Here is an 11,644-nt window from a genome sequence, read left to right as displayed (position 1 = left end):
CTCCAGTAGTACTATAATCTGTAGAACGATAGCGTTGAAGACTAGCAATTATTTTTGACGACACAATCGATTTCACAACACCCACTTCGAAATACCTACTATAATAATCAACAACTACAGAAATACCATCTCCCGAAAGTAGTGGTCCCATTAAATCAACTGCTAAGTGTTGCCAGGGGCCAGATGGTAATTCCGTACTCTACTTATTGGTTCAGGACTAACTGGTTTTGAAACAAGTTGGCAACCGTAACACGATTTACAGAACCGTTCACTGTCTTTACCAATACCAGGCCACCATACCTTCTTGACGACGTGACGATATGACGATGGTCATTTTATCTGTCGTTCCCCACTGAAGTACGAAATGACAATATGACAAGATCAAAAAATAAAAACGATCCGATTATGTAGCAGGCACCCAGTGCAGTAGTGCACAACCGAGTTGCACACGTCAAAGTTAATACCGCATCGTTGGAATCGGGAGGAATTTCCCAATGAACCAAACACTTGTTTTTCACTTTGAATGGTTGAATAAGCGTTGATATTTGGTTTCCACATTCTAGCATCACTTATCCACGTGAAAACAAGTAGAAAAAGTTATCCTATTTTCACCTTATTTTCTTGATGTATTTTTCACTTGTAGTAATCTTGGCTTAATCACCTATCTTCCCCGTTTAGTGGAAAGGTTGTGGAATTCTTTCCCTCAAGTCACGCCATTTGGGCCACAAGTTTTCTACCACCTAAATACGAAAAAGTATTTTTTTACAGACAATTATTAATTATTATCTACCCGCAACAAGCTTTGTTTTTGGCAAAGATCCAACACAGCGCCAACTATCGGTGGGTTAACTTGTCTTTAATTTGTTACCCCAAAACTGGCCACGTGGTGGCGCAATTAAAATAAAGTCTCAACGGAGAACCAGGGCGGGCCCTCCTATGTATGCTTGCCAGATTTAGAGTTGTTTTTCCAACTTGTCTAACAGACATTATGGTTTTAATGAAAACTATAGATTACTTCGTTTGTTATGTGGTGGCATCTGGTAGACGCCACTTAATTGGGATTGCTATTTTTATCGCACGATTTTGTTGTTTCCTTGAGATGGTCCCATTTCAGTCCCGCTTTGAAGAGGTTGTGGTTTAGGTAGGGTGAATATCTTTTGACAGAGTAGAAATAAGCGTCATGACGTCATTTTAGCTTATAAAAGTTTTCGGTTTATTGACGGAAAGGTAGTGTAGCCTAGTAAATGCTCGAAAAGTCCGTAATTTTTTGCCCTTCTACGGAGATTTCCCAGGTCAAGTTGAAGGTAATTTTTATGACGTCAAAACATGATGATGACATTGTGACGGCATAACTCGGACCTTTTGAGGTGGTTGTGCGCTTCTGTACTAGACCCACTTAAGGCTACATTAAGCGTTGTGTTTGACTGCAAAATTTGAGTGCCTCTTGCGCATCCATTGAGCTGGATTTTGGTACCAGAGCTAACATTTAGGTTTTATAGCAACCGGGAACCCAGAAAAATTACATGCTAAGTTATCAGGTTTGCTTGGCTTATTTATAACACTTCAAACGGGTAGTAAACCTTTTTTCGCCTTTAAAGTTGTGAATTTGGTAACATCGAAACCGTTTTTCCACTTCTATTTGGTTTGTTGTTCTCGTCATTTTGAAAAAGTTAGCTAACATGAGGTACTATGCATTGAGGCTGAACGGGCTTGAATTTAATTTTCGTAAAAACTCTTTCTTTACTGACTTGTTGACAATATAATACTTTTTTGTTTTGTGAAACCAGATAAAAAGGATATATACAGAACCAAAAACTTGTCCTGTTTTGCAATGAAGGGACTCATTGATTAACAAACAAAGGCAGCATTGCCTGTTCGTCCCTTCATGCCAAAACTTATTTCTTATTACTCAGGTACGTTTTATAACATCGTTATCAGATGATATTTTGAAGGTCTGTTTAGTTAATTTTGTTTGTTGCAGTGTTTTTATTGCAAATTCAGTTAAGAAATTTCTGATGAACCAATAAAAAGAGCTTCCACTGCGTGAGCTCCAAACCCTACCTTGTAAAACATCTGTTAATGTACATAAATTAATATGGCTGCTGAAATCAAGACGAGGTCACAGCAAAGGCAACCGATTCTTTTCAGTCGTATCGATGATGACACCATTGATGTGGTGAGAGGAGCAGTCTTCACGCCAAATGAAGATGGTCTTATTACTGTCAGTGAAGACAAGTAAGCAAATATAGAAGTTATAATTTTTTAGCCTGATATTCTTTTTATGACAGCTGCACAATGCACAGCTAGCAACAGTATGCCACTGGTGGTCTTAGGAAATGTTTTGTACAAGGTCTGGTAGGGCCTTGTTTTGTCGTTGTGGTACTTAATGATGATAAAACTCAATACATAGAACATTTTATACAGGTTTATGAAAATATAAATAATAAATGACTTCATTGAATGAAGTCCATAATTAATGAACCGGGTTTTCATGAAGTATGAAATTACACCAAGCTTCGTAAAACATTCTGCCACCTTTATCGGCAACCAAACAATGTTTCGTTATTGTTTTCTACTCATAAAATAAACGATTTGACACAAATCTGTGGGCTACGAGATACGAATGGTAAAATTACAAAAATGGTTAATATTCATACTACAGTACTATACTAACACTAGCTAGCACTAGGGATACTAGCACTCAGACTCCACTGAGTGGTAACTTAACTACTTGTAGTCAATGGGTTTGGAGTAATTCTAACTTTACAATTTTGGTAGTATTTTATGAAGCAGCATGGATTTATCAATTTTTGTCATTAGTTATATACTTTGGAAGCGTCATTTGTAGGCGTCATTTACTAAGTTGTCATTTATAGGATTTATGCCAGCTTGTCATGGAAAGTTTTTGACCACCAATCAATTTATTATCTTTCGAATTTCAGCAACAATTGCTACAAGTGGTTCTGGAAACTTTGAAGACTATAGGAATATTTTTTTATTTGCATATTGTATAATAATATTGTTTTTTCTTCCAGGTCAATCAGAGTGTGGCTGAAACGCGAAACAGGGCAATATTGGCCAAGTGTTTGTCATTTTGTTGCCTGTAAGTGATGTTTTCCATTTGTCGTATAAGCTGGTTATGAGTGAAATTATGTGATGTGCAAGCTAGTCAACCTATGATGCGCAATAAGTTTTCTAAAGTTTAAGTGAAAATTATTGGTCTCACTGATAATTTTGTCGAAAATATGTTACAACTTGCACAGGTAATGACATACGGTACTACATAAGTGGAATAAAAAGTCCTATATTATAATGTTTTTAGCCCCTTGCTCAAGCATGTTCTATTCTCCTGAATCAAAACGTCTTTTTGTTGGACAAGACAACGGCAACATTGATGTAAGTGGTTCAATGGTATTTTTGATTCTGAGATTATGGATGCCACGTAGTGTTGCGATCATTGTACAATTTTAATCGTAAGTTCACCAACATAGAATTTTGTGCTATTAGAAATATATTTGTCTCATATTTGTTTAGGAATTTGAAGTTTCGGAAGACTATAATCGTGTTGATCACAGAAGAACATATTTAGGTATCAGCTATCAATAGTGCTTGTATAATGAGTTATGACAATACTATGCACAATGTACATTATACTATTTGTGATACTGTGGTAATTGCAACACACATATCTTGTTAAATTTAAATGAGATAAAATACTTTTCACAGTTTTATGTGCCAGGCTAAATTATGTATATATAATGAACTAAATGAACTCAAAATAAGCAAAAATGCTTGCATTACACCTAAAGCCAGTTTTGGTTGAGCAACTTATTTGACTCTGATATCGCATTGCTTACTAGATTTTCCAAGTGGGGCCAGTGATATCACATGCACGTATAATATCGTACTTTGTTTATGACGACCATTTCATTCTGCTCTTGTGTGCAGAAATATGGAAAAAAGTTCCCTTAGCTTATTTATAAAACAAATTCTAAGTTTTCATTCAGTTAAACCAAGCAGTGTACTTACATGAGGCGACGTCATAAAGATGTATTGCTACTTCATTTGCTTGTTATTTCACAGGCAAACACAATGCACAGATGTAGATGTTTTTGACTGTCTTTTCGACATATTCATCACCTTTTCACTGATTTAAACTTCGTAGTGATCAACATTGTTAATGACTACACTATGCACTGAGCATATAATGTAAGACAAAATTTAGAAACTTGTAGTTTTGTTGGTAACTGTGTTGTCTTGGTCTTAAAGTTTTGGCGGATGCACGGATAATAAGAATTCTTTTCTTGCCACTAGTCATGTCTTCTTTTACAAAATAATTGAATAAGTATTCTTAATGCCAGGACAAATGTTCTATAAACATTTTATGTAGACATTTTGTCTTTAAAGGATGCATGTCATGAATTAAGAGTAGACCCAGACTAGAACGAACGGGTCCCAAGGCATTTATGTCTTGCATCAGGTGTTCAAACACACTATTATGTCATTCACATGCATTACTTTTGTGTGGACAGTTATGGTCCAGATGAATTTTGTGCTGTGTAACAAAATTGGCTTCTAATGAAACGATTTATTAAATGGAAGAAAATTACCTCCTAAACTTCAAAAAACGAAAAAATGTGAAATAAGAATTCGATTTTAACCCTAGAACTACCAGAATTTTTTACTTCGAGAATTACCAAAGGGGTCAATTGACCCTTGCGTTTAATATGAAGGCTTTTTAAGGAAATATCACCATTTTTCTCATATATTTTTATAGAAATTAGATTAGACATTGTGACCTTTGTCTTTAATGACCTCACACTGTTTTAATTGTTTCGCTTTGCACACTAACAATATCATTGTGTGAAGTCAATGTTCTCTGGATTTAAATAATTTGCTTAGTTTTTTGAAGTGCTTATCGTGATTTTGAGATAAATGTAGTGACTTTTTGACGGCGCAAACTTTGCGGAAGACAAGGAATTTGTCATTGATAACAAGCAGCAAGAAACTAATCTAGTTGATAGCCTTGTAAAGTTGCTTGAAGGATACCAGTAATCTTACAGCAGTCCTAGCCAGCGAGTATCTGAAATTTCATAGTTGAGCGTTAGATAGCCGCCTTTACTGTGTCCTACAGACATTCTGTAGCTATTAGTCTCAGACACCGGTTTTTGTTTCAGACTTTAACGCTGTTGCTACTGTTAGGACAAATGCTAAATTGTAATTTGTAGTGTGCAGTTATCTACTATGTCTAGGTTTACAGCAGATAGAACGTATAATTCACAAGAAGTTCTTAGAATTCTTCGAGTTGATGAAGACTCAGATGAAGAAGACTTTGATGAGCCAGAACCAAGCATACGTGAGATTGACAAAGAGTTTGACATAGAGCAAGATGTTGTGCAAGAAGAAAGTAGTTCGGAAAATGATGTCCCTACTTCGCCAAACAGAGAGAAGATAGTCAGTAGAGATGGTACCATTTGAGCACCTGAGTTTCCAACACAAAATGACAAGTTTGACAAAATGACAACTGACAAGTTTGCAGCAATTCGAGATTTGTGGAATGCAGTGATGGACAACTGCCAAAAGTCTTATTTTCCTCATTCACATGTTACAGTCGATGAGCAACTTTTCCCTTGCAGATCAAGGTAAGGCTACATATACTTGTTGTTGCATACAATTACCATAGCTGTACTCTCTGTATCAATTTATATTCGTATCAACATTTAGATGCTCATTCATACAGTACATGCCCCAAAAGCCAGCGAAATTTGGTATAAAGTTTTGGATGTTGTGCGATGCTACGACCTACTACGTTTTGCAAGCTTTTCCTTATGTTGGAAAAGAAGACCGGGAAGGTGGACTTGGGGAGCATGTGGTATTGTCGTTGATGGAAGCTTACAAGAACTGTGGGCTCAATGTAACTACTGACAACTTCTTTACATCATTGGCTCTTGCTAGGAAGTTACTTGAGAGGAACACTACAATTATTGGCACTATCAGATCCCATAACCGAGAAATTCCCTCTGATGTTCAGCTTGGAAAAAATACGCCACTGTACACTTCAAAATTTGTTTTCACACATTCCCAAGAAAATATTATGCTTCTCAGTTATAAAGCGAAGACGAATAAAGTAGTGTATCTACTTTCTTCACTTCACAATGTTATGGAGGTAGATGATAAAGCCAAGAAGAAACCAATGGCTATTTTAGACTACAACGCTAGTAAGGGTGGGGTGGATACCGCTGATGAAATGCTCCGCGCTTACTCTACTAAGGCAGCATCACGAAGATGGCCACTTGCTGCATTTTTCAACTTGTTGGACATTGTGACACTGGATGCATACGTAATATGCAAAGATGTGCAAATAAAAATTAAAAAGAGAAGGGATTTTATTATCGAACTGGCTGTAAAGCTGTGCCTAGCAGAGAAAAACAGAAGACGTACAGTTCCCCAAGTTTTTCATCTGAAACGCACAAGAGAACATGCTGAAGAAGAATTACCACTCAATAAAAGAACCAAATGTAAAATATGCCAGTCAAACAAAACAAGGGTACAATGTTCTAACTGTTCAAAGTTTGTTTGTGGAACGTGTAGTACACCTGTGTGTAAAAGTTGTTTCGAAATGTAACTGAACAAATGAATATTTTCGGCTTAGGGGTCAATTGACCCCTGTGGTAATTCACCGTTTTTCATTCCAAAATAACGGTTTTGAAAAAAAATTTCGATTGTCGTGTTGATGATGTGTCAAATACCCAGAAAGAATAAAAGTAAAAAAGTTTGAGGTTCCTAGCAGAAAACAATTCTTGCTAAAATAAAAAAAAAAATGGCAAAAGGGTCAATTGACCCCTGTGGTAGTCCTAGGGTTAAGCATTTCTTTATAATGTGGGTCTCTACTTAGACAATAATTTATTAACCTTTTGGTCAACTCTTGTTTCTTTAAACAATTACTGATCACTCACCAGTAGCGATAGTAACTTTTGATATTTGTTCTTATCAGCTCACCAAAAGGAGGCAACAGGATGTGTTTTTGCTCATTCTACCCATGTCATGGTTTCGTGTGGGAAGGACCGATATATAGTCTGGCATTTGACTCAAAACGGCCAGCGTCTGGGAGGTTACCAAACACCTTATAACCCTTTGTGCATAGAGTGAGTTTTTTTAACATCATTTTTATGTAAGCTGCCCAAATAGTTTTTTTGGAGCTTTCTATAATATTCAGTGGTAATTGAGCAGTAATTGAGTAATTGATTGCAGTGGTCTTACTACCTCCTGTTGGTATTTTGAGCCACATAATCAATTTACTTTTATTTGTTATCTTGCAAAGCTTGTTGTAATAATATATGCGATACAGTTACTTGCTATCTATTTTCCTAATCACACAACTGATTTGAAATATGTCTCAGTAAATATATTGATTGATAAAGAATATGATTTTTACAGGTATGATGTGCAGTCACATTACGTATTTGCTGGTTTGGCAAATGGTGAAATAACTGTTTTGAAAATTAATAAAAATGACAGTGAACTTGTGACTTCACTGAAAGGACACTCTAGCTCAATAAGTTAGTAAAAATATACTTTTTTCGTAAAGATATGATCCTGTTATATACTAGATATATAATAGATATAGTAAGATATAAGATATAGATATATATAGTATAGTAAAGATTCTGTTATATTTAAAACTACCGTAGGCTACTAAATGAGCTTTCTAAACCACAACCATGTGTATCATTTACATTATTTATTATACTTTCCCCAATAACCGTCCCACAAAAAGAAGCATGGTTTAAAGGCACTGTAGGTTATGATATTTTTAAGTAATTCTTTTAATGGTATTTTTGCCCCGCCATTGATGTATCAGTCAGTCTTTTGTTCATGCCACTTTCATATTTTTATATCAACAACAACAACAGCTTGCTTGTGCTGGGATCCAGACAAACAGATCTTATACTCCGGCTCGAGTGACAAAGTCATCATCTTATGGGACATCGGGAGCAAAAAGGGAACTGCCATAGAGCTTCAGGGCCATGAGTAAGTCGAAAACTTATGATTGATGTAATTAAAAGGAGTTGAAATTTAGATTTTATCTAAATTGTTTTTTAAAGGAGCAAGGTCACATCGCTGCAGTATTCTGCTCGGACTCAACAATTGATTTCGACAAGTAATGAGGGCTCTATGGTCGTGTGGAACATGGACATCAAAAGGAACGTGGTTAGTCTTATTATTATCCTTCCCATCTAATAAAGACGTAATTTTATGTATTGCTATTACTTGGGTTCTGTTTTATTTTGTGTAACTTCTTTCAGTAACGTAAACATTTATTAGTCTTTTCTGAAAACTTCCTGTGCATTGGAGTTTGATGGCTGGACGATACAAAGTTTACATTACTGGTGCTATTTTAGGATCAGTGATTTAGTTATTTTCTATGCTTTGAGTCATTGAATGTCTCTCAAAGTAAAGGTCTGTTTTCTGTAAACAACACACAGACTAACAGTGATTACATCATAGTCGGCTGGATAGGCCATGATATGATGTAATCTTGTGCTGTACTAGAGATACAGTGATGAAACAAGTGTACCTTTGTGGTTCGTCTTAATTTATATTATTGAACAGGATAGTTTTGAAAAATTTTTTATTGTTATTTTCTTCAAGTAACTGCGCTGTAGTTTTATATATACATTCACGTAAATATATGCATATAAAAGATAAGCCATGTTTTTAAATTTATAATTTCAGTTTTAGTACTATGTAATCGGTGGATACTGAATAATGTGCCTGATGCCATGTACAGCAAAATAATAATCAATACAACTCATAATATGCCATATGCTACAGCAGTATTCCGTGGTATGCTGCAGTGTTATATCAATATTCGGTCATATGCCATAATATTGTAACAACAGACGACACAGACATGATTGCGAAGCTCTTGATCCAATATGTCTCCATTGTTAGTACTTGTATAAGTTGTATCTTCAGTTGACTTTTTTTTGTTAGTTTCGACAAAAAATGTAACTGAGATTAAATTTATAAATTGCCAAAATTCCCTACAAACTATTTTTTAATTTTTTTTGTTTACTGGTTGTTTGTGATACAGAAACCGAAACAAAATTTGACTAAAGCGTTTGTCGTCTAGACTCCAGTGTGGCTGGAAAGCAATCAGTGCACGAAATGCAAGCAACCGTTCTTTTGGAACTTCAAACAAATGTGGAGCGACAAGACTCTTGGTTTAAGGCAACACCACTGTCGGTAGGTTACAAATGCAAGCTCATTAAATGTTTTTTTTGGAGTTGGTGGTTATAATTGTTCTGAGACTATTATAGATTTTATGACATTATACTGATAGCTGTGTATCTATGTACTGATGTAAACATATCTACGATTGCTGCTGGTAAAAATAAACTGAACGAAATTAAATTTTGTCCTTAAATGCTGGACAAGCTTGCTCTATTTAGCTTTTATGTCTTACTGATAAAACCTTTACACAAGCACATGCAGCACTGCAAACATAAATTTGAAATTAATCTGAACATGTCTCTTGTTCAGGAAATGTGGCATAGCTGTGTGTGCCAGCTGCAGTACAAAGCGAACGACCATCCCACTTTATGGCTTCGAGTTTGAAGTTCGAGTGTGCGAGGAATGTTATAAGTCCATCTCCGATGAAGAGTAAGTCGCTTTTCCTTCCCTCCTTGTATCATTAATTCATTAGCAACCCTGTTTATGACCTCCTTATGCAGTGATTCCCAAACTGTATGCCGCGGCACCATAGTTTGCCGCCACAAAATATCAGGTGTGCCGCGAATCTTTTTGGAATTTTGGAAAAGAACTGTATAAATATTTAAAATAAGGCATGCAGACAAGCATATGCGACTTAAAAGCGCTCTAACTGCTTTAATAGCTGATAAATAAGAACATGTCCATCCAATACGCACATCCATCACATTAACACGTGAAAATAAATTTTTTAAAGCAACTTTTCTTCTCTTGTAAGTGTGCCACAAGCTGATTAAGTTTGGGAACCACTGTCCTTATGTATTGACCTAAATCGGAGATATGATCCTTGTTGGTTGATTTTATCAATACTTTGTTCTGTTTCAGCCGAGCGCCTACAGCGTCGTTTTACGAATTGAAACACAACGTCACCTTCTCCTGTGCGGATTGGAAGCGCGGTTGGTTGGTCACCTGCGGCTCGGATCGATCAATCAAAGTAAGTTTGAAACTGTCGCATTTTTTTTGTAGAAATTGAGATGATTTTCATGATGAAATATGATTTTCAACTTGTTTGTGGGGTTTTTTAGGATTTGTTTGCTCATCAGTGACATTGAATTATTGAGACAGATTGCAAATTTTCACTACATACAAATATAAAATAACACACCTTTTTGTAAAAAGGACTAAAACAAACATTCTTTGTGTGTAAGCGTGGAAATGTTGTTTAAATCTAGAAATGTTAGAAAAAAATAGAAAGTATTTTTTAACATACCAATAACTTAAGTCAGTTTTTCCATCATGCATTAACCTGACTTTCTTGATTTATCAATTTTTTCAGCTATGGGACCTCAAGCATGTGGTGACCAAGTGATCCCTGCATGTCAGGGATGGAAAGTGTACATGGCCAGGCGTAATTTTATTGAATATTGATCAAGTTTTTGTTCTTCAAAGTATTATGGGACTAATCAAAGTTCCTATTTAACGTATGTAGTACAGGTCCAGATAAACCTGACGTCTTTGTATCTGCGCAGAGAGAGATATTGTTGTTGTGCGTTTGCTTTTTGTATGACAGCAGTCTGAGTTATTTTCGCTTTCGTTAGTTCTTTCTGTGATCTCTATTACAAGCAGCTTTCCTAGTTTTCTTTCGCTTTGAAAATGCACAAAAGCCAATCAGCTGCAAGACCGATATTCAAAATGGACATCGCTGATTTAAGAAGATCAACCCTGAAACAGAATATCTTTTTAATCTTCACTCTGATTCACCTTCATTTGCATCTGTATCAGGCCATTTTGTTCTGGCAGTCCTGGGTATTTCTTTTAATGCTTTCCATGTTTCTAATTGGGATTTACCTGTTCCCGATAGTTAGGAGTTTGATTTGTTTAATTTTACTGCCTATAAAAATCTTGGATCCAAATGAAGTGCGAAAATGCCAGCATAAACTGTTTTCAACACCTATATATCACTTTGTGCCATTTTTTTATGATTACTATGATCGTATGATATATTTATACCCATCTAGCTGCAATATCACATCCTTTCGTCACTTAAAATCATGCATCCAATGCTCTCAGACCCAGATTATTGGTAGATAGACATTGTACACCTATCAGGGCTAAATGTGTTTTTTGGCATGAAATTCCACAAAATGTTTTACTTCACCCACTTTTCATTATTTAACATTTTTAAGACCAAGCATAAACCATTAGACCTACTTTTCTCTCCCCAACCATGTAATTTGTAATGCGTGTTGTCATCGTTATACAATGTCGCAGCGGAATAAATGTTTATTGATTGTATCATACTCTTGAAACGTTTCACCCCGGTGGTCTGTGACTTGATACCATTTGACTTAACAGGAAGTTTCTGTGAGTTTGTTTTGAAAATACCATCGTAAACTATATGTGGTTAACCTACACTTTCTGAAACAGTGAT

The 11,644-nt window shown here is 35.8% G+C and overlaps 1 protein-coding gene across 1 annotated transcript; it reads left to right on the top strand.

Annotated features, from left to right (window-relative positions):
* The first annotated feature begins 1,805 nt into the window (after positions 1-1,805).
* Positions 1,806-11,508, top strand: LOC143447149 (WD repeat and FYVE domain-containing protein 2-like). The gene is made up of 13 exons (XM_076947096.1): positions 1,806-1,913; positions 1,982-2,235; positions 3,036-3,103; positions 3,323-3,396; positions 3,535-3,589; positions 6,995-7,145; positions 7,438-7,559; positions 7,914-8,031; positions 8,106-8,211; positions 9,137-9,249; positions 9,547-9,666; positions 10,099-10,207; positions 10,550-11,508. The coding sequence occupies exons 2-13, from the start codon at positions 2,096-2,098 to the stop codon at positions 10,580-10,582; spliced, it is 1,209 nt and encodes a 402-aa protein (XP_076803211.1). The 5' UTR covers positions 1,806-1,913; positions 1,982-2,095; the 3' UTR covers positions 10,583-11,508.
* The last annotated feature ends 136 nt before the right edge of the window (positions 11,509-11,644 follow it).

This window comes from Clavelina lepadiformis, chromosome 2 (genome assembly GCF_947623445.1).
Source record: "Clavelina lepadiformis chromosome 2, kaClaLepa1.1, whole genome shotgun sequence".
NCBI lineage: Eukaryota > Metazoa > Chordata > Ascidiacea > Aplousobranchia > Clavelinidae > Clavelina > Clavelina lepadiformis.
Note: the sequence above shows the minus strand (reverse complement) of the source record. Positions and strands in the feature narration are given on the sequence as shown.